This window comes from Pantherophis guttatus, chromosome 3, assembly GCF_059756535.1.
Source record: "Pantherophis guttatus breed Tessera chromosome 3, ASM5975653v1, whole genome shotgun sequence".
Taxonomy (NCBI): domain Eukaryota; kingdom Metazoa; phylum Chordata; class Lepidosauria; order Squamata; family Colubridae; genus Pantherophis; species Pantherophis guttatus.
Window position 1 is genome coordinate 195,177,344 of NC_142065.1, and position 24,901 is coordinate 195,202,244.

Genomic DNA, 24,901 nt, shown 5'->3' on the forward strand with positions numbered 1-24,901 from the left:
TGAAGATTTAAGATGCCATAATAGACTCACTATTCTTCTTCTACAGGAAAAAAAAAAAATACCGTACATACATTAACAAATGTGCTGTAACTAAGTTCACTATTGCTAAATCCTACTTAAACTATCTGTTTTAAAATATCCATCTTAAATATTTTAGCTCCAGGACACGATCGCTTTTGTAAACTCTGAAATCAATATTATTTTACTTTCCTCTGATCTCATTTAGTTATAAGGATTTTATTTGCTCTTTCATCTATGTGTTTTATATGTTTTCACACAGTTTAATTTACAGTAAGTCATTTTCCTTTTGTTTTATAATATAATTTTATTTTGCTTTAAAAAAATTAATTAACCTCTTCCCCCCAACAGAGACAATTCAAGAGAATGAATGTAGAATAGATGTGCAACCTAGAACAATAACTAGTTTATTTTCAGTATCAGAATGCTTCTCCCTATATATGGAATTGATCTCTAACAAGAGGATCATGAAAGTGAATGAGTAAAGAACAAATTGAATAATAGATGAAATCAATAGTATAGCTGGCTATGGCTAGGTAAATACAAAATATCTGGCCATAAATTGTGCAAATACAGGAACGAAGGAACATGCCATACACAGCATAGCCTAAACTATTTCAGAAAAGATGAATGCTGGTACAAGGGTTAATATATAAGAAATAGCAAGGCTATTTGTGAATGTGTTGTTCAGTAGATGATTATATTAAGTTACTAATAAAAAAGATACTGTGTGAGGCCTGGAAGCCATCTTTTGCATTAGGCCTTCAGACCTGTCACATTTAACTACTGTGGGAAACTGGGAGGGAGGATTGTAAGGCGCATGGGTGATATATAGTCATAATAACATTCCTTTCTTAGAGAGTCAAGGACATCTTGCCCTGCATCTGGAAGGCTGGAACTGGGAGGCATCTCCAGTTGGGACGGTGCTTTGATTGGACCATGTGATGGACTTGTGGGTGTTGGGCAGGGACTTGAACTTTCTTTTGGGTGGGTAAAACATGGAAACTTTTAGATTCGGGTTTTCCCAGATGTGCCAATATGACATCTCTAATAAAATGTAACTTTGTGGAAATTCAAACCTTGGAGTTTTCTTTGGTTGGGGGTGTTACTTGGAACCCTGATATAGTGTTTTATATATAAATGGGATGTCAGCATTCCAAGTAATGAGTTTCCAGTTCAGCTTTGGGTCTGACATTGGCCACTTTATATAGAGAAATTAGGTGATTAATTATTTCTAAAATTATTAATGGGTATATTTTAAACTTATAGTATTTCTATGTAATATTTAGAAAACTTGAAAGAATAGTTAGAATGCTTGAAATATATTTTAATGCTTCTATAATTAGCAGGACAGTTATATTTTCATTCAATATAATACTAAAGCAAATATAAAATGTTAATTTTGAATGCCAATAATTTAGGTTATTCTTCTATTGGTCAGTCAGCTATGACACTATTAATGACTCTCCTAATTAAACTAATTTATACCAGGAGTTGGGTTGTTGACTATTGTCCCATCCTGAAGTATAAAAGAACATGTCCACTGAATTTTTTTTAAAAAATGTCCATATTGTATTATATATTATAACTTTATATTGAAAATAAAGACTTGCACTCATTAGCTTGCCAATGGATGGGAAAAAAGGGCCTCAGTTCTCCCATGAGGTGACAAATCTGCAACCATATGTACAGATAGTCCTTGACTTACAACCATTTGGTGACCGTTCAAAGTTAAAACGGCACTGAGATAAAGTGACCGAGGACCGTTTTTCACACTTACAACAATTGCAGCATTCCCCACGATCACATGATCAAAATTTGGATGCTTGGCAACTTTCATGTATTTACAACAGTTGCAGTGTCCTGAGGTCACATGATCCCCTTTTGCGAGTTGCATCCAATTTTGTGATCTTTTTTTTTTTTGCCACTGTAGTTGTTAAATGAATTTTGTGGTTGTTAAGCAAATCTGTTCTCCCCCATTAACTCTGATTGTCAGAAGCCAACTGAGAAGATGCAAATGGTGATCACATGACCCCCTGAATGCAGCAACCATCGTAAATACATGCCAGTTGCCAAGCATACAAATTTTGATCATATGACTGTGGGGATGCTGCAACAATTGTGTGAGGGTCTGTTCTAATTTACTTTTCACAGTATCGTCGTAACTTTGAACGGTCACTAAACAAATGGTTGTAAGTCGAGGACTCCCTGTATATGTATTTAGAAAAGTACAGGGAGTCCTTGACTTACAACAGTTTGTTTAGTGACCGTTACAACGGCACTGAAAAATATACTTATGATGATTTTTCACACTTACGACCATTCCAGCATCCCTGTGGTCACGTGATTTACATTCGGATGCCTGACAACTGATTCATATTTAGGACAGTTGCATTGTCCCGGGGTTATGTGATCACTTTTTGCGACCTTCTGACAAGCAAACTCAATGGGGAAGCCAGATTCACTTAACAACCATGTTACTAACAAAACAACTGCAGTGATTCACTTAACAACTGTGGCAAGAGAGGGCATAAAATTGGGGGGGGACTCACTTAACAACTGTTTTGCTTAACCAACAGAAATGTTAAGTTCAATTGTAAGTTGAGGACTACCTTACAACAAAATGCATTATATCCCTGTTTCTGTTAAGCACATCAATTAATATTGTCCTTTATTTACTTCATATTAATTCTATAACTCTGTGGTAGTTGTGATGGATCCATTAGAAATGTTGGTTTTTTTATTATTTCACCCCATATTGAACACTTCAATACTGCTCTGAAGAGTTGTTGAACTATTGCACAGCAGTTTCTGAAAACTAACATTTGCAGGAATCCTTTTGGTGATGTTAGCCATGGTCTAAATATGTACAACACTTAAATATTTTATTTGTTATTTTTTTTTAAAAAAGTATCTTTGTTCTTTTTCCTATATGTGATGTAACTAAACACATGATCCAGAATTTTCCCATATAAAATTTTGACACTTTTAAAAAACATTTCACTTTCTACGAGTGCACATTTTCATTTTGCTTTACTTTCATAATAAAATTCTACAGATTTAATAGTAATTCTGAGTTCAGTTGAATTACAGCAGGTACACAACTGTCATTTTAAAATGCATTTAGTAGGGGACACAACTTAAAGACAAATATATAGTAAATTCATTATGTTGGTAACTTTTCCGCTTCAATTGCAAATGCTATCAAGGGGCAAATGGCAGCATTCACAGATATTTATTGGAACTTGTATTTCTCTGTGGCTTTATTTTGCAAATATCCAATACCATACGAGAAAATTTACTTTTATAGGTAGTTTAAAATTCAAGTTGGTTAGGAGATTCTGCAAAGTACTTGTGAAGGTGACTTATTCACGTATAAAGCTGCAGTTATTCTGAAGTTTTGAACAGATGTAAAGCCTCAGCATTATATTACATCAGAAAATAGTAACTTTTCCTGAAGTTCATGTTTTACAAAACCTAAATTTTAATTTACCAATTTTTTAAAAAAGTAAAAATAATGGGGTAGGAAACTTAGAAAAAAGAAATAACATTGCTTAACGTATAATTAGTACTCCCTGGCGGTATTCAGACTGTTTGAATTCAAGCTAATTCCCATTGAAGCCTAAAATAGATTTTCTTTTTAATCCTTTCACATCTGAACAGGCTCTTTTGCATCCGGATCAGGCTATTTCAAATATTTTGATGTGTTTCAAGCTCCAAAAAAACCCTGGCAAAATAGTTGTGGCAGCCTTTAAACAATTTATTTTTTTCTTTTCATGCAAATTTGCTTGTATTTAATAGAAGATAATAAATAAAAAAAAACTGGTTAGTAAACAAGTAAAAAGCTACTGCAGGCAATGAAATGTATTCTATTCAACAAAAGAACTCTGCTTAATAATGCTGCAATTACAGGTAGTCCTTGACTTACGACTACAAGTGAACTCAAAATTTCTGTTGTTAAGTGAGACATTTGTTAAGCGAGTGTTGCTCCATTTTACGACCTTTCTTGCTTCAGTTGTTAAGTGAATCACTGCTGATGTTAAATTTTGTAACTTGGTTGTTAAATGAAGCTGGATTCCCCATCGACTTTGCTTATCAGAAGGTCGCAAAAAAGGGATCACTTGATCTTGGGACACAGCAACGGTCAATAAATGCCAAGCATCTGAATTTTTATCATGTAAAGGCTGTAACTATAAAAAACCATCATAAGTCACTTTTTTCAGTGCAGCTGAATGGTCACTAAATGAACTGTTGTAAGTCAAGGACTAGCTGTATGTAAGTAAGCATTGACCATAGCAGGATCACTATGCTGAAAAGTATAGCATAGTACAAACTGCATACTTCTGATTCAAATCTCTCTTAAATATGTGGGAGTTACAGGGCAAATAAACCTTGGTATTGAATGCAATTTTGTTCTTCTCGTAGAGCATGTCAGTTTCTGCATGTCTGAACTTACAGATAAGGAAGTTTTCCTCCTTTTTTAATGAGTGGTATATTTGTTTGCACCCCAACACCAACCCCCACTTCCATTCCTAAGTCTGAGAGAAGGAGGAAAAATGGTTTTCATTAAATATACCTTGATAAGGAGCACTAAATCCACGATATCGGTGGTTGCTGTCTGTTACAAAATGAAGTCTTAGCCAGTTTTTGTTGCTGATAACTGGAGGTGGGATATTCATTCCAGATAACCTGAATGAGAAAAAGACAAATAAGACAAACATATTTAACAGGATCAGAAATCCCCAGTTAGTCACCAAGGCCACTAACTCCTTTAAAAGGCACCAGAAAAGACTTGTACTCAGAAGAAAAAAAAAATTAGGAAACTGTTGTGCATTATTTTGTATAATTTTGCACTTCTTTCAATTGGAATGGCGAGAAAGAATGATAAGATAGGACTTTTCTATTCTTTAGGAAAGAAATGCTAAATAAAGGACTTATGCTAAAGAATTGTAAATTTACTCCCAATATTGAGATAAAGCTTTATAAAATTATAACGTGACATCTTCATCATGTTCATTATCCTAGCTCAGAACTTTCAGAATTCATTGGGACACAGAAATAGAGGGACTTTACATAGTAGAGATATGTAATTTGCATTTAAAAGGCCGGATAAATTAAAAGTGCATGCATGGATTTGTTCGAGTCTGACTTGAAGGGGAAAAATAGTCTATTAATAGCTACAAAACATGATGACTATTTAAGTATTAGATTTATTTATTAGATTTTCATCCAGGTGCTCAAGGCAGTATACACAATGCTCCAATTTTGTCTTCACAGAAACAACCCTCCAATAAAAGAGAAAATTTGTAGCTCAGAGTTGAACTGTGGAGTCCTTGATGCTCTCTGAGCTTGATTGTTTGCTTGCAAAGGTAACATTTAGTTAACATCACAACTGATTATGGTTCCAAATTGGGTAATGGAATGTCTAAAAGCAAACAACCAAGCTTACAGGGCACCAGGAACTCCACCAAAACAACAAAATAAAAACAAGAGACTGAAGCAAAGTCACTCATTGACTTTCCAGGTCCAAGGATGGGTTTGAACTTGGTTATATCAGTACACCACAATGTCTCTCTATATGATTTCCCTAAAATCAGTACTGAGTTGACTAGCAAGATCAATTGCAAAGGACAATAGCAAAAAATAACATGAAAGTCACTGTAACACAGCAGTTAGGAAGTTGGACCTGGAGTGTAAGAAGTTCAAGTTCAAGGGTCTCTGGAGATTGTGGGAATGATGTGATCTCAATTGTCGGCAAATTGTGCTGGGTAAACAACATTGACACAAAGTCCTAATCTCATCAAAGACAGGATGTCTGGCAGAGACCCTATATCAAGATATACAAGGCATGGGGACCCAGTACGTAGCATTGTTTGTCACAGGAAATAACATGAGGGAAACACGAGGGATCCATATGGAATTCACAAGTTTTCTTTAGCCAATCAGTATCAGTAAACGTTGATTAATGTTTTGCCATAGTAGTTGTAAAATGACAATAAAAGGAAGCCTTTTGAATGGGGTCAGGATGCCTTCCACAAGGTACTTTCACACCGAAGGGCCTTCCCGTGAACCATCATCCTGCCTACGCGTCTTTCTTCATCGAAACAACAGGAGATTCTCAGTGATCCAGGTCATGGTTGCCCAAAGATGCTTTTTTCAAGAGGCAACTGGACTTTGTGGTTATTCTCTGAAGAGGTTTGTTCTTCTCATCCAAGAAGCTTCTTAATCTCTAGATCTGAAAAAGCTTTTTGGATGAAAAATGAAACATCTTCAAAGAAAAACCAGAAAGTCCAGTTGCCCTTGGAAAAAGCACTTTTGGTTCAAGTTCAAGTCTATTCTTTCTTTCTTTCTTTCTTTCTTTCTTTCTTTCTTTCTTTCTTTCTTTCTTTCTTTCTTTCTTTCTTTCTCCCTTCCTTCCTTCCTTCCTTCCTTCCTTCCTTCCTTTATCATATTTCAAGATTCCCCATGTGTCATATAGTAACTATTTGATCACTTTGAGGATGTGGCCCACAGGCAAAAGTATCTCGTAAGTTTTTTGGGGGTCAGGATATATCCTCACATACCCTTTCCTGAATTTCTAAAGAAATGAAAGGATATAATCAAATAAATATAGTTATTCACATATCCTGATGTAAGCTTTCAGGAGAAAGGGAAATGGGCTTTTATAAAATCTGAAAGTTGTGGGATCTCAGCAATAATTTTCTGAGACACCAAAGTAACTGTAGATCTGTGTCATGAAGTTGATTGTCTTTTCTAACTATCCAACTTTTTTTAATTATTTCTATAATCACCGTGATTATTAAGTGAATTACTTCCCTCTATGACTTTGCTTGTCAGAAACTAGTTGGGAAGGTCGCAAGTTAAATCACACAATCCAAGGATGCAATTGTAAATACATGCTGGTTGTCAAGCACCTGAATTTTGATCACATGACTGGGGGGGGGGGCTTCAATGGTCATAAGTGCAAGGACCGGTCATAAGTTCTTTTTTCAGAGATGTGTCTTCAAACAGTTTCTAAATGAATGGCTGTTAAATCTATGAGTATCTCTACAGAGGTAGCAGAATAGTGATAGAAAATAAGATGCCAAGTGAAAAAGCCTATTTAATGAATGAAATGCTGAACAGTGGGAAAAGATTTGCAGATTCCTGTCTGCGAGAATACTAGAACTAAGATTCATCCAATAAATCTACTATTTATCAGGTGTTGACAAAGCAGTAATTCACTGAGCGTAATGCAAAGCAGCATATTTTTTTAAGGATTACTAGCCTTCGTGGCTTTAAAATTGTATGAGACCAAATTAAGAAAGGTAGCTATATTAATAATTAATAGCTATTAGGTAGCTGTTTTCTATCAGATGCCTTCTGGGTATTATTGATGCCTGATGGAGATAGTATTATTTAGAACAGAACAAAACAGAACAGAATAACAGAGTTAACAGACCATGGAGGTCTTCCAATCCATTTCAGACAAATGGTTGTCCAATCTTTTCTTAAAAACTTCCAGTGTTGGAGCATTCACAATTTCTAGAGGCAAGTCGTTCCATTGATTAACCGTTCTAACTATCAGGAAATTTCTTTAGTTCTAGGTTGCTTCTCTCCTTGATTAGTTGTTGGATAAGTACATTATCATTGTCTATCAAAAGTTTATTCATATTGCAAAATAAGGCTCCTTAATAGTAGCAGCAGTGATGTCCCATGGCTAGTCAGCTTCTACACTACCCATGCAGAATTTCCGAACAAAAACCAACAATCCCATGTTTTTTAGCAAATCCTGGCAACATGGCCTTGTTATAGTCACGGGAGTGCAAGACATGATTTGACTGGATGGCACATGATTCTGGAATGGGAATATCACTGTTCCTTAATTTGGTAAACAAAACTAAAATATTTTCTTTTAAAAGCAGACTAGCTTAGAATGAGCACAAAACTTCTATTTTTTTTTTCTTAATAGGAAAGAGAAATCAAAATGTCACTAAACTCCTCAAGTCTTGTGCCAGGTCTTAGAAGCAGTCCCTATCAATTAACTGTAAATAGTAGACCAAGAATGGAATCAAACTTTGATATTAGAATACATATTTAGGCTCAAAAGGAATAAGTACACAATGAAACTTTCTGTAGGAGAGATGCAACTAGAGGTGAGTACACAGTTTCTTAAAATTTCTGTGGCTGATGCATGCTGATCGTTTGAATGCACAGTACTTAGAATATTATGAATTGTATTCATTATTTTACATACAATATTAATTAATCCTTTGTTAATTATTAAAGTATTAATCAGGCACATTAAATCATAGGTTCATACAGTCGGAAAGGGCCATTTTAGCCATTGAGTCCAGCCTTCTCTTCTTCAGAGCATGAATCCAGACTAAAATACTCTACCAACAGTATTCTGTAGCCTCTGCTTGAGTGCATGCAATAATGGAAGCCTTCCTACCTTCTCTCCTGAATAACTGTTTCCACTGTCAAAGTGTTCTGATTGTCAATTTTTCTAAAAGACATATTACGTTATTTTATAGCAATAGATGAATAGAATAGAATAGAATAGAATAGAATAGAATAGAATAGAATAGAATAGAATAGAATAGAATGGAATGGAATGGAATGGAATGGAATGGAATGGAATGGAATGGAATCATAGTCGAGCTGACAGAACAAAGCAGAGCAGAGCAGAGCAGAGCAGAGCAGAGCAGAGCAGAGCAGAGCAGAACAGAATAACAGAGTTGGAACGAACCTTGGAGGTCTTCTAATCCAACCCCCTGCTTAAGAGATATACCACTTCAGACAAATAGTTGTCCAATCTCTTCTTTAAAACACTCAGTGTTGGAGCATTCACAACTTCTGGAGGCAAGTTGTTCCACTGATTAACCATTCTAACTAACAGGAAATTTCTCCTTAGTTCTAAGTTGCTTCTCTCCTTGATTAGTTTCCACCCATTGCTTCTTGTCCTGTCCTCAGGTGCTTTGGAGAATATACTAACTGAATATAGCTCTCTTTATGCCTTGAACTAGCCACCAATAGCATATCCTTAATTCACTTTCCCCAGTTTATCCTCATATTTCCTATGAACATCCTGTGTTAAATAACTCATAAAATTAAATATAAAATAATGCAATGGAAATTTTAAAAAGAAAGAAATAGAATCAACTGTCAACTACTCATCCCATGTCATGTAACATGAATTAGAATTCTTTTTCTTGGCCATTATTGTCATACATGGGAGACATTGCCATAATTATTGAAGAAGGCATAGTAGTTCCATTATTCAAAAGCTTTGATATTTTGAAAGATCTACAAAGACATTTATTTCTTCCAACTGAACTTTTACCCATATTTACCCATATTTTACCCATATTTATTAAATAAATAGTCTTACAGAATTCATTGAGGCTTTCTTTTAAGTAAATGTTAATAGAATGGTGCTGTTAAACATCTCTGGCTTATGTGTGTTGAAACCCATTCAATCTCTTTGCACTCAAAATTAAAAGCAAAGAAGATACAGCAAAAGCTTTGTCTGAAATGTTTCATATTTTGAAATTTAATCTTTAACCTCCAAATGATGCAGTACAAAAATTAAGTGGAAATGTATTCTATACCAAATGAAATATTAGTACACAAAAACTTTCAGTTAACATAGATGGGGTGGAACAGGGGTGCAAGCATGGATGGGTAGAACAATTTCATTCTTAATACTCATTTATATTTTAGTCTGCCAATCAGGACACTTTTTTGATGTGATAGATTGGGTAGTAATGCAAATTATCCTCATTAAGCACATTGGTCTAAACCCTAACACTTCTGATTTATATAGTTGATTTCTTTGAGATTATTTCTATTGAAGTGATATTGCAAAGTGACAGGATTTACAAGGACTTCTGGCATGAAATATTTGTTTATTCCAATTATATACTTAAGTTTTCTTTTCAAAGTCAATTTATTTTCCAAACAAATTAAGAAGCTGTTGCTTATTATTATAATACATTTGCAGTAAAGCCACAGAAGCATGCCTAGCAATCTTTGAAGACACGTTATCCTAATTTTTTAAAATAAATCTGTATTAATAATTCATATTTCATATAATGTCCAGACTGTTGAAGAAAATCAACAAGCAGGCAAAGGTGCTTAATGTGTTCGTGTATCAATTTTCTCTTGCAGTTCTATTAAAATTTGAACATATCAAATAACTCCCACAAGCTCTGTGGAATATGGATAAAATTCCCACATACAATTGTCTCCATTCATTTATCTATTGTTCTCACATTGTCTTCATTCAATGCACATTTTAATAGTCACCTAATTCTGGAAATGTTCTGTCAGCCCAAATGATCAAAGAAATCCAGGAAACTACCTTACAACAATATCTTCATTTAGCACACACATTCAAATGCTATACGTAAAGCTAAATCACATATTACCTCATAGTTTACTGGACTATAGGAAAAACTGAGGCAAATCTTTCATACTGGTTACATTTAAAATCTGGTCAAGTATGCTTTTGCTGCATAGCAACTCAGCACCTCATAACCTATTGACACTGAGGGGCAGCTGAGAAGAAGAAGAGTTAGAAATTCTCCTTGTGTTCCCTTTTTATGTCCTCCTCAACCATTTCTCTGTCTTTGAGACTGCTGATCTATTGCTTCTTTCGCCCTGCCTTATCTCGGCATACAATTTCTTTCACCTCAAGTATTACCTATAACCCTCTCCCTCCCTGCAATTCTACAACCAAGTCTCTTTCGGTTAAATGACCAAAACCTGTTTCACTAGTCTGATTCAGGTTTGATTCCCATTTTCCAGCAACATAAAAATCACTTCCTCCAACAATAGGCAGGGAAAAGAAGAAGAAGAAAAAAATTTGTTGGAAGCATATTTGTATTCTGTGCAGCACAGCCAGCTACCTACTGAACTAAATTATGTATGGTTGGTGATCTGATTTATCAGCCTGCCAGTGTAGTTCACAAGCAATATACCAGAAACAAAAAAAGAAAGAAAGAAAGACTGCCTCTATTTTAAATAGCAAAACACTATGAAACAATAAACTTCTTCTAATAACTGACAAGTCATTCTGTCTCAGACGTGTGTGTATGTGTGTGTATATGTATATTTTATGTGTGCGCACATGCACATGTATATGTATAAGTATACAATATCTGGGTATGAGTGGGTGTTATTGTGGGTGTGCATGCACAGGCCAGGTTTTCATTTGCCAAATGCTACATTTTTATCATTCCGAGCACGGATTCCCCTCCAGTTTTCAAACTCAGGCCTCACTTTCATGTCATAAGCATGTATCTAATAGAGATCAATCTTAGGATGAGTTAATCTCTCTAGAGAAAGCTTTATTTAAATCAAATCAGCATTGAATAGCTTAGATTAAATCCAAAACATCTGATCTGCAAATTAATCTATTTAAACACACTCAGGGGAGCAGGGCAGAAAGAAGCCTGAATGTTTAGTGTTCATCCATCTCAGCTTAAATCTTGGAATGAACATATATCTGCTTTTAGTTAACTGAATTATCCAATCCACTCAAAAGTTTCATTTGTTGCTGAGAAGTTCAGAGAGCTTTTATTTGATTACACAATTACTGGAAAAGAGGAATGATATCTCTCTCTCTCCTGGTAGATTATTTGCTGATCTAATATGCCTTAATTCTAGAGGGACGTATTTTAAGGCAACTAACATCTAGGAGTGCATGTAAAATAAAACTTGGGACTTAAGTATTGAAGGAACATTGCTATTTGTCTCATGAAAGAAGAAAAATAATGCAGTAATGAATCAGAACAAGTAGATAACTCTCAGGATGCAATCTCATATTGATTTACTTGGGAGTAAGCTATGCTAACCATTGGTAGTGGTGCTTAAAAACTGAATACATATTTAAAATTGTATTTAGTGCAATTCATGAAGCCTTTAATGAATAAAAAGAATACATAAATAATCAGTCCCTGCCCCCACCAAAAAAAGAAAAAAATCTCCCAAACTAGAAACAGCCATAATTTGAAAAAGGCTTACTTGTATAATATTGTGCTAAAAAAATGTTAAAATACATTAATAGAACAAAGGTTTCTAAAATATGGGAAACAATCACTATACATTATTTATTAAGCATTAAGTCAGACACCACACAGAATATTGTTATCAATTCTAGGTGCATTTTAAGAAAATTGAGGTCCAGTGGAAAGGTTCAGAAGAAAAAAGTGAGGTTATCCTATAAAAAGTGGGGTCCTTGGTGCTCTCTGAGATTGGTTGTTTTCTTGCAGACATTTCATTACCTAACTAGGTAATATATGCCATGCTAGAAGCGAGTGGGGTAAGGGAATGAGATTTGCTCTCTGCAAACCAATTCACTTCCAGCATAGATGATATTACCTAGCTGGGTAAGGAAATATCAGCAAAAAAAAAAAAAAAAAAACCCAGCCAAGTTTAGAGCACCATGGATCCCCTACATTTCAACCCTGAGCTACAAATATTATTTTCTGTCTTTCTACAATGGAATACAAGTCTTAGATCCTGCAACTTTGAAGGAACTCTATATACTTGCAGTATATAGAGAGGGAGAAGAGATTTCAGGAGAGGGAGTTGATCCAGGGTGGATTTCAGAACCCAAAAACAGGGATAAAAATCGAATATGTTAGCATCTCTGTCCCCACTGAAAAACTTGCTTAATGAAGTGCCTACCTGGGAAAGATATAATTAAAAAAATAGTTTGGAGAGGTTCATACATATAGTTCTGTTTTTAAGTGTTCACTATGGAATGGCACATGTAAAACTATTACATTTAAAAAAAATTAAAAACATCTAACATGATTTTCCAGTAAAATGCACCCCCCCCCAAAAAACCCTGAATAATCTAAGTGGTCTGAAAGAGACAGGAATGGGCCCAAGGTCATCCAGCTAGCTTTCTGCCTAAGAGAGGACTAGAACTCATAGTCTCCTGATTTATGTATTTATTTTTAGTTTGGTACCTTTATGCAAAACATAGAAAAAGGATAAAAAATAATAAATGAATTTGATGAATTTAAAGCAAGTGGTAAGAAAAAAAAAGATACACATTTTAATGTATTTATTTATTTTATACCCCCCTTTATTATTTTAATAAATAACCCAAGGCAGTGAAGTCACACAATACTCTCCTCCTCCTCCTCCTCCTCCTCCTCCTCCTCCTCCTCCTCCTCTATTTTTCACACAATAACAACCCTGTGAGGTAGGTTGGGCTGAGAGAATGCGATTGACTCAAAGTCACCCAGCTGACTTTCATGTCTAAAGTGGTACTAGGACTCACATTCTCCTGGCTTCTAGATGGTCTCTTAGCTAACTAGTCTCAAACTGGTCTCATTTCTGTCCTTTATTTATAGCAGCTTCATTAAGTACAGTATCATTCGTTATACTTTTCTGTCTTCAAATATATATGTTTTCTCTTTCTCTCTCACTCTTTCTCTCTCTCTCTCTCTACACCCACCCACACACAAAAACAAAATTGCCTTTTGCTATTTAAATTTCCTACTTCACCCTTTTCAAGGAGCTCATCAAGTTATCCAGTTAGGACTCTCTCAATTTTTCTTCTTCTTGACACGGTCATTCTTCTTCTCTATATTTTACCGTTTGTTTTATTTTATTTTATTTTTAAAATACAATAAATCTTTATTTTACCATTTGATCATTTTCTCTTTTTTTCTTCTCATTCACATCTTCACTTTCATTCAACACTTCCACATTCATTCAACACTTACTCATTCTTAACCTTGTCATGTTTTATAGTCCACTTCTTCTTAAGTAACTCCACATTCAACTTACTTTTATGTTTCTCCTGACATATCCATATAACACTTTTTTTTAATAAAATAGAAAAAGAATTGCCTTGAGTTTTAGACATACAATACCCAAGCCACATGCATGGTAAACTTCCTCTGAGAATGGTAATTCTCAGGACAGTGCTGCAAATAGTAAGGACATTATGATTATGACATTATGACATTATGAGGAACAAAGAAGGAAGCGAAAATAATGTGAATCTTGCTGAATTGTTATTGTGAATGACTGATTCCTCCTTTGGGATGAGAGATAGAGGAGGAATCAGGCTGGGTGAATGAGGAAAACCCTCTACTGGCTAGTGTGAATGGCAGGGTAGGGTACCTGTAACTGGGTGAGCGACAGTGAGTAAGGTTGTGAATATGAATGAGGGATACTCCAGTAGGAGTATCATAGAATAGAATAGAATAGAATAGAATAGAATAGAATAGAATAGAATAGAATAGAATAGAACAGAATAGAATAGAATAGAATAGAATAGAATAGAATAACAGAGTTGGAAGGAACCTTGGAGGTCTTCTAGTCCAACCCCCTGCTTAGGCCGGAAACCCTACATCACTTCAGACAAATGGTTATCCAACATCTTCTTAAAAACTTCCAGTGTTGGAGCATTCACAACTTCTGGAGGAAAGTTGTTCTACTGATTAATTGTTCTAACTGTCAAGAAATTTCTCCTTAGTTCTAAGTTGCTTCTCTCCTTGATTAGTTTCCACCCATTGCTTCTTGTCCTGCCCTCAGGTGCTTTGGAGAATAGCTTGACTTCCTCTTCTTTGTGGCAGCCCCTGAGATATTGGAACACTGCTATCATGTCTCCCCTAGTCCTTCTCTTCATTAAACTAGACATACCCAGTTCCTGCCACCGTTCTTCATATGTTTTAGCCTCCAGTCCCCTAATCATCTTTGTTGCTCTTCTCTGCACTCTTTCTAGAGTCGCCACATCTTTTTTACATTGTAGCAACCAAAATTGAATGCAGTATTCCAAGTGTGGCCTTACCAAGGCATTATAAAGTGGTATTAACACGTCTTGTAGTTTTTATGGATGTTTGGAGGAGCTGGAAGGTGGGATCTGGTGACACTATAGTATCCCAGGGTGCCCAGTCCACCTCCCATTGATGTTTAGTAAGGACAATGGGAAGTTTTTGTCCCTGGTCTGGAGGGATTTGGTTTTGGGAATGTGGCTGCCATGGGATGGCGGGCAGGGATGGAAGCAGACCAGGACCCATCGCCTTGCACCCAAAGGGAGAGGAGAGGAGACATTGCATGAATGAAGTTAATTCCAATGTTAAGATTTTAACTGTGAATTCACATATCTGGATAGTATTTATAGTATACAAAAATAAGGATTTTCAAATGAAATCATTCTGGCAACTACAGGGATGCTTCTTCTATGAATCTGGCATATATTTTATTTTAGTATTTGCTACTCACATTTAAAGCATAGATTCAAAGACTAGCATCCTTGTAAAAAGAGAAAATAATACCAGAAGGAAAGCAGAAGGAGGGAGGCAGAGAGACAGAGAGTAAGAGAAATTGTCTCTGTAATGTTGTTGCTTCTCTCTATATTTTGTTGAAATAAACTGTTATTTACAATGATAAACAGAATATTAAGGTATGAAAATTTCTTCTAAGCTACCACCAGAACAAAAGAAATGACAGAACTGCTAATATTAAATCGGGAATAAATCTCTATTTATGTACACACATTTATTCCCTTTCTTCCTCTATTATTTCATGTATTACCAAATATAATTTATGATGACTTACGGTAGTTGGAAACATTTCTCTTATAAGTGCCAAGAAACTCACTCATGGAATATTTATATAAACATAAAATACTGTGATATACTGTCCACATCTACCCATTTAGCTCAAAATCACTATAATATATAAATAATACATCTAACATAATAAATGTTGTAATATAATGTGATATGATAATATAATATATTTCTCTCTTTTTTTTAATCTGTATCTTTAATTTCCTAAGGTTCTTAAATACAGAGGGAGAGGGGAAGAGACAGAAAGGAAATAAGCATAATAACAAAGCAAATACATTAGCTTCTAGCATCATCCAGAAGTTTATTTAGGCTCCTTGGTTGATTGATTATGTGTAATCAAGTCAGAATTAACCCTTTGAGATCACAATTTTTTCTACAATGTTCTGATCCCAGCCTGATGCTCCATGACTTCCAACTGTGCACCCATTGTCACTGTAATTTAATCCATTCATCCTGCTACTGTTTATCCTTTTCGCCTCTTTCCTTTCATTTTCTCTGCAGATTTCTAGGTTTTTGCATGATGTGTCCAAAGTGGGATAAATTTGAGCTTTGAGTAGATCTCTGGATTGTTTAATGACCCATTGTTTCTTTTCTTGGCTGTCTATGGTATTCTCAGACATGTCTCCAACATTCCAAAGCATTAATACTCATTATATCATGCTTTTCAGTTACATTGAGTATTACAGAGAAAACCATTGTAAGTATAGACAGGTCCATCATAACAGCTTTCAAAACATGAAGATTAGAAGGTTGGGAGAAAATTTAGGATAACAAAGACCATCCTGGGAGGCTGCTGTGAAGCAATCTAACTGGTTTGCACTTTGATAAATTGATATTATTGTGTGTGCCCATGCCCTCACAGAAGATATTTTCATGGCATATATTTTCTCAGTGTGCCTGGAAGGGCTGCAAACCTCTCGTACACAGTGTGTGAATTACTTTAGGTAGCCGAAGAAGATGTGTTTGGATTGGTTTTTTTTTTTCTTTGACTAGCAAATCACCAAATATATCACAACTTAATTTTAATATCCCCAGAGTTCTAAACTCCTTTGCTACATAATTCAGGATCTCTACTTTCTCATCTTTGAATATTAATAATCACAGCTTTGGCCTTACACCACTCCATATGTATATTTTCTTTTTCCTACGGGCATGCTGTAGATTCAATAGAGTATTAAATATGTTGTTTTAATGTTGTTTGAGTCAGAAGGATATTTTTGTATAGATCATATGGATTGACATTAAAAACTTAAAATTTGTTAGTGCCATGCAGTGTTAAAAAGCACAAACAGAATGACATATTGTCTCTAAAATCTAAGAAATATTTTTACACTTTCACAAATAAATGGGCAGAATTATTGACAATTGAGTTGAAATAGAATGTAAGCTAACTTTAAAACAATTTTTACTAGCATATCATATTTGACAGCAACAAAACAGATGAATTTTTATTGTATTTATTTATTCATTTGTCAAGCATGTATAAGATAACAGATATAAGTATAAACATGATTATGAATACAGGAAATGGATACGAATAAATGGGGACAGTAGGACAGGGACCGTAGGCACATTGGTGCGCTTATGCACACCCCTTACAGGCCTCTTAGGAATCGGGTGAGGTCGACAGTAGACAGTTTAAGGTTGAAGCTGTGGGGGTTTGAGGCAGTGGTGGGTTCCTCCCGGTTCGGTCCGGTTCGGCCAAGCCAGTAGCGGTGATGATATGATGTCACCGAACCGGTTCTCCCCCCCGGTCTCCCACCCCCCACCCCCCCACGTTATTCTTACCTTTTATTTGGTCCTACCCCCAATCTATTGCTGCCTCCTGAGTCCCAGGTGATGACTAGAGGGAAAAAAACTGTTTAAACTCTTGCCGCAGGGCTTCAAAGGGCCGTCCTACAGCTGATCAGTGTTAAAAGCAAACAAATGAGTCGGGTCGTAAGTGCAAAGACTGGTCGTAAGTGCGAGGACCTTCCAGAAATGACTCTGACCAGTTAGCCACGCCCACCTAGTCACATGACCTCCAAGCCACACCCACAAAATAAGCCATGCCCACAGAACCAGTAGTAAAAAAAATTAGAACCCACCCCTGGTTTGAGGATATAACAACAGGGTCATTGTTGCTGAAGTCGTATTTTCTGCAGTCGAGTTTGGGGCGGTTTACCTTAAGGTTGTATCTATTGTGTGCTCGTGTATTATTGCGGTTGAAGCTGAAGTAGTCATTAATAGGTAGGATGTTGTAGCAGATAATTTTATGTACTATGCTTAGGTCAGACCGAAGGTGGCCTAAGCCCAAAATTTCAAGCTTGGTGGAATAAGGTATTCTGTTGTGAGCAGAGGAGTGGAGGAATCTTGAAATATCTCTGGATTTGCTCAATTGTATTAATATCTGATATGCAGTGTGGGTTCCAGACAGATGAACTGTATTCAAGAATTGGTCTAGCAAAGGTTTTATATGCCCTAGTTTGCAATACAACTGCAAACTAGGGCATATAAGAAGAAGCTTCGCAAGATTAGGTTAACAACTCTTAATACCTTTTTGGCAATGCTGTTACAGAGAGCTCTGGCACTTAGATAATTAGAGATGAGTACTCCAAGGTCCTTGCAGAGTGAGGGTCATCTATGAGGTCATATCTTCTATCATTCTTGGGGGTTTTTTAAGTGAAAGGAGCACTTTGGCAATACACATCACTGCAAATGATGTATTCTATTTTGTGCTTTAAGTACTTGGTGGTTATTTAAAACTTGTGCTGCTTTAATTCTTTCTTCCCACATAGGAATACTGATGAATATTCACTGTTCTCCGATCTTGGTAGCAGCATGAACAGGCAGGTTCCCAGACTGGCTTCAGTTCTGAAACTTCAAATTGCTTGACAGATGCAAAGAGTTACTGTATACATCCTCCCACCTCCCCAACTCAATTCCCACCCCCGCCCCACCTTTCAGGTTAGTCCTTAAAGAGACAAGCAGCCTCAGGGAACACATAACAAAGATATTTTGTGTGGAATTTTGTCTATAGAAAGTTCATGGGTAGACAATGTTGGAAGTAAGGGTGAACAATGTTTGTCTTCCTGCCTTTGGACTTATAATGCAACATTTGCAAACATACATTCTTAGTGGAAGGCAAAGTGAATTAGTTTTAGGAGTTTGTGCATTGCAATGAATCAAGAAAAATGATAATTTCTTGGACAGGAGAGCTAAAGCTCTCCAAAGGTACAGAAGAGCGAAGAGAACACTAGAGGAAAAAGAAAAACAATGTTCCCTTTAAGGACAAGGCATGGAAGTAAGTGATCCATAAAAACAGAGCAATTAAAGAACATGGTGCCAGCAGAATTTAGGAACCAAAATTAGTCTCTCTCTTTCTCTCCAAAGACAATTAATAGCCGGCTAAGTGAAACTTGCTACTGACACTGTGATAGACCTTGAAGAAATCCAAGAAGCATCTTAAGAAAGAACAGATGTGACATGATGGTAAATGATACCCTGCTGAAGGGAACTGAAGCATCTGTGTGCAGACTCAATAAGACTTTGCAGGCAGGATGTATATTGCCTTTCAGGTAATCTCCAGGTAACAACAAAGAGATTACTAAGACTGACCATAAATTATACTTAGTTCATGTGGAGATGAATATTATAGCCAGAAGAGAACCTAAATCTGAATACTAAATGGCATTGGGTAAGGAAGTGGAATATATTTGCAGCTTGGATGAAGGAGATGGATAAAAATAAACAAGAATATTTTCAGTTAGATTACCCGGCTAATAACTCAGAATATGAAAAACCAAAGATAAATGGCATTGGTTTTATATAATTATATAGTTTCCTATAGTTAGGAAAAAGCCAGGAGGGCTCAGTTGTTAGAATGCAGTATTGCAGGCTAATTCTTCTGACTGCTGACTGCTGGCAGTTCAAATTTTACCAGCTCAAGATTGACTCAGCCTTCCATTCTTCTGAGGTCAGTAAAATGAGGACTCATTGTTGGGGGCACTATGCGGACTCTGTAAACCACTTAGAGAGGGCTGTAAAGCACTATGAAGCGGTATTTAAGTCTAAGAACTAGTGCTAGGAAAAGTACAGCAAGAACAATGCTTGGTTACAGTACAATTAATGACTGAATAACATCAATTGTTATTGTGCTCATCAGTTTTTACTCCAACCGCTGAAGCAAAATAAATTTCATGGTAGAGAACCAGAAGAACTTTGGGCCAAAATTATTTAATATACTTTTAAATGGTTTTTAACTTTTGTATGATGTACTTTTATCTTGTGGCTGTTCACTGCCCTGAGTCCTTCGGGAGTAGGGTGGTATATAAATAAAATAAAATAAAATAAATAAATAAATAAAAATAAAAGGACTAAAAGAAGTCATTGAGGATAAATGTGAAAAGCGACTGCCAAATATGGAGAAATTGAAGAAAACAAACTGAATGTCAGAATAAACCAAGACATGGACCATAGACTAGCCCTTGGTATAGTAGTTATGAAAGCCTTAGAAAAGGTATTCAGATGCCATGATGTGTCTATATCTACAAAGATCAAAATAGTGCAAGGAGTGGTATAGCTTGTAATACTCTATGAAGAAGCAAAGAAGAAAGAATATTGGTGTTTTTGAAGGTTTCAAAATGTGCTCACCAACCAAAAAAGATAGCTTAAAAATATGTTGGGATATTCCCATATAGTATATAAAGCACTATATGGTTGACTGATTTGAATATTCAGAATATCAGTTTTAATAAAGATTTAATAAAGATATTGCTTGTCATCTGATGAATTCAGTTAACATTCAGCTGACTGTCATAGCAAGATTTATTTATGAATCAAAATATGTTTTGTGGCCATTCAGGTATAAAAGTGGCTACTCCAGTGGTGGGTTTGGCCGAGCCGGTAGCGGTGACGATATGATGTCACTGAACCAGTTCTCTTTGTTCGGGAGATGGGCCCTCCCGCTGCCCCCCCGCATTATTCTTACCTTTTAATTAGCCCCTCCCCCAATCTATTCACTGCCTCCCGAGTCCCAGCTGATCGGCTAGAAGGAAAAAACTGTTTAAACTCTTGCTGCGGGGCTTCAAAGGGCCGCCCTACAGCTGATCAGTGTTAAAAGGCAGTGTGGTGGTAGACCAGTGTGCTCGAAAAACAAATGAGTAGACCAGTGCCTTCAAAAGCAAATGAGTAGACTGGTGCCTCCAAAAACAAATGGGTACACCGGAACGCTCCAAGAACAAATGGGTAGACCGGTACAGCTCTGCAAGCAGTTAAAAGCCTGGTAGACCAGTACCTCTGCTAAATCCTAAAGAATTGTCACCACACCCACAAAATAAGCCACGCCCATAGAACCGGTAGTAAAAAAAATTAGAACCCACCCCTGGGCTACTCCCAATTATGACCCTACCATCGTATATGTTTCTGACATAATTTCAATATTATTATATAAAATTGTATTCTGTATTGTTAACATGTCATTTGAATATCATTCGGTCTAGCAGAATTTTCAGCCTAGATTGACAGATAAAATTGTCAATCTAGGAACAATTCCAAAGATGAGGTCAGGATAAATAGCAAGCTTTGTTTTACAGTTCTTACACAATCTTTTATCCAAACTATCCAAAAAGAAAAGATTTTATTATGGAAATGTCATTAAAGAATTTTATTTTTATATCAGAATAGAGTAGCTCTTCAAAATGCAATATCATCTATAACAAACTTTGTAACCCTGCATTTAGTTTTAATAGGATTTTACTAGATCAGTTCTATCTAAAGTAAAGCATAAGCTTTCGTTGATAGAGAGTATTCTTTGCATATATAAGCAATTAGGAGTTGAATTTCAATACTACTCTAAAGGGATAAAAATATTAACATAATACATCTAATTAAGAAATCTGAGCTAATTAAATTTTGTAGATCTATTTTTCCCTAACATATGGTGAGGTGCTTTTGCATAACTAAATACATTGATCTCATCCCACAATATGAATGACATGCTTAGGATAGAGTGTTCCTTCAATCTGCAACTTCAAATTAGCCATTATTAAATTAGCATTTTAATTCTGTGTTATAGTTTATAGAATGTACTTGGGAAACAAAACTGTTTTGATCTGTATATCTTTAACCATCTCACTCATCTAAACATCTTCCATTCTTAAAAAAATGAAGAAAACAAAACAACATGTTTTTCAAGTATAGGATAAAGTTGCCAAATTGCTGTACAAAAGACAAATGATGTATAGTATTTTTTTTTAATCCCACTAATGACTGGAGTAAATTAGGCTTTTAAAATAATTAGGCTAGAGATATGTCTAAACAGTGTAATTGTGTGAGAAATCATTGACAAATCTGAATCTTTTCACCATGGATAATTGACTCATTTAAGTGGCGATGTGAATAATCTTGCTATAGCAGTCATTAAAACTGAAAGTATGCAGAGCACCTTGGATCTGAGGAGAAACTGAAACATCTGTGGCCTTTTAAATATTATTTGAGGTTGTCATCCCAGACTACTGTCTGTGGCAATAACTGGAATCCCAAATCCAACTGGAGGACCATAGCTTTTATTTAATTATTTTATTCAATTTCTGTAGCTGCCCATCTCAGTCCAATTGCCTCTGGGGCAGCAAACAATATGGCAATTAAAACCATAAAAGCACAAATAAACTTTCTTTTTCCATCTAAAAAATCCATGGCAGCGGAATTGTTTCGAGTCGAATCTAACTGACTCTATGATGAGTGTCTTCAATTTATTTCAGCTTACCGTTTTCAAACATGCTTTCAGAAATGCATATCGCTGCGCAGCAGTACAAATAAAAAAAAAAAATTACAGTTGAAGTGTTAGTAACACCTGACATCATTTCACTGTCAAACTCCATGTAGCTCCCAAACCAAAGAAGCAAGAAACATACAAGTTTCAGAAAAGCATCTTTAATGCTAGCCTGAGGTAAAAACATAACCCTGAAAAGTGTAAGTGTAAATCCCCAACCAGACTCATGGTGAGTTGTTTAAGGCAGATTTTGTTGAAATACTTTATTCCTAATGTTCTCACTTCAGGGCTGGTTTGATTCTTCTCATCTAAACTGTATTTATCCTCGCTTCCAGTGCAATATTTCCATTAGAAAGAACTCAGTGAAATTAATTACATTTTGAGAAATAAGAAAGCTATCTTATTCATGCTTTGCCTAGCCTAATATTATCTGCTTTAGCTGGTCCTTTGAGAGCAAAGATTTGATCTGTGCCATTGATTTTATTAAACTGAGGAGCAAAGCCAACTAACTCACAGTTTAGTACTAAATACCTAATTTCTTTATTTTGTTTTACCATATGGTGTACATAGCCAGGCAAATCTACAATGTTTTTGTTTTGCTTTTTTATCACAGAGAAGTTTTAGCAGCCCAACATTGTCAGTTCATTTGGTTAATGCATGTGTGATACCAAAATATACCACAAGGGGCAAGCTAGCTATGCACCAGCTGGCTAGCAACATTTAGGGGATATCAGGTCATCTAGGCTTTCTTCCGCCAATCTCGCCTCGTATACAGGCAGGTGCAGCACTGGCTCCTACTTCCACATGAAACGCTGCTAGCTTTTCCTAACTAAGTAAAGATAAAGGTTCCCCTCGCACATATGTGCTAGTCATTCCCAACTCTAGAGGGTGGTGCTCATCTCCATTTCAAAACCGAAGAGCCAGCACTGTCTGAAGACGTCTCCGTGGTCCGTGGCCAGCATGACTAAATGCCAAAGATGCATAGAACACTGTTACCTTACCACCAAAGGTGGTCCCTATTTTTCTACTTGCATTTTTTATGTGCTTTCAAACTGCTAGGTTGGCAGAAGCTGGGACAAGTAATGGGAGCTCACCTATTACGCAGAACTAGGGATTTGAACTGTTGAACTGCCGACCTTCCGATCGACAAGCTCAGCATCTTAGCCACTGAGCCACCACATCCTTTTTCCTAACTAAGTGGTACCTATTTATCTACTGGCATTTTTATATGTTTTTGAACTGCTAGGTGGGCATGAGCTAGGGTCAAATGATGGGAGCACACTCTGTAACGCATTTGTCATGGGTTTGAACTGCCAGAGTGCCAACCATCTGTGGCCCAAGAGTGCCGACCATCAAAGCCACTGTGCTACCGCACCCCCTTACTAGATTCCTAATAATATTTTCGTATGAATACTAAAATGGATGTTTAACATGCATGAAGGATTTTGTAGTTCTGATTAGTAACTATTGATACATTTATATTTCATTAAGTTTTCCATTAGGTAGTTAGGTTTTTGCAATCTCTGGCAAAATGTGGGTCCTATTGAATGAGACGTCCAAGATTTTGAATTTAGGTTATTATAGAGTATACATAACAACTGACCAAATAAGATTAAAGAACCATGGCCTACTTTCAAACAATTCAATTCATTAATCAACAGTACTTTATTGTTCAAAACTTTACTTCCATTTCAGTAGTCAATTTCAGTTATACCATTGGTCCACAGAACATAAATATCTTAATTATATACCACACAATAATATCTACTTGCAAATTAATATTGCAGTATGGCCTTATTTGAAATAGTAAGAGTATTCCTGGTAATGAAAGGATATCATAAATATTATGCAGTTTCCCAAAAAGAATATATAAACATTTTCCTTCCAAGTGTCGTTTTATACTGATTTTGTGACTTTACAAAATTTAAATGCAATTTTTTATAACAATAATTTTATTATATATTAATATATTGCAAGAAATATTGATCAGATAACTAATTCAATATATGTTATTTTTGTTATACAATAAAAATATAATTAAAAGTCCACTCAGATAGGGTACTCTGAAAAGCAAATTGTACATTTGTGATGCAACCACTATCATTTACTGTTCTTCTACATTTGGCATATTAGAGATTAATAAATATAGCACAAATATCTGATAACATCAGATTTCACATTAATTGAAAAATGAAAGCAATGGTAATCACATCATAATAACTATATATTTCTAATGTCTTAGAAAGTAAAAGAAAAAAATCAAAACGAAATCACTGTCATCCCTCCAATATGAAAAAAAATAGTAAAAATACAGTATAAGAATATATTTTAATGGTAATAACATTATAGTCTTTTATGATCCCTTTAATCAGCAGATAAACATGCAAAATAATAAAATGTAACTCTGATTCATATTATACAAAACACAATTGGGGGAATTAGGCACAAATTTGAAATTTGCAAAATTACACAAACCCAATCACTATCAATACTTGTCAAATTGAAATTGATTTCCAAATTCTTAGGCTAGGTAGACAAAAGACTATTA

The 24,901-nt window shown here is 35.6% G+C and overlaps 1 protein-coding gene across 3 annotated transcripts in view; it reads right to left on the minus strand.

Annotated features, from left to right (window-relative positions):
• CSMD3 (CUB and Sushi multiple domains 3) overlaps window positions 1–24,901 on the minus strand; it is a 695,220-nt gene that overhangs the window by 399,960 nt on the left and 270,359 nt on the right. For all 3 annotated transcript variants that reach the window (XM_034422197.2, XM_034422198.2, XM_034422199.2), the window contains exon 6: window positions 4,595–4,707. In XM_034422197.2, the coding sequence (XP_034278088.1) occupies window positions 4,595–4,707 (113 nt within the window). The remainder of the gene's footprint in view (window positions 1–4,594; window positions 4,708–24,901) is intronic.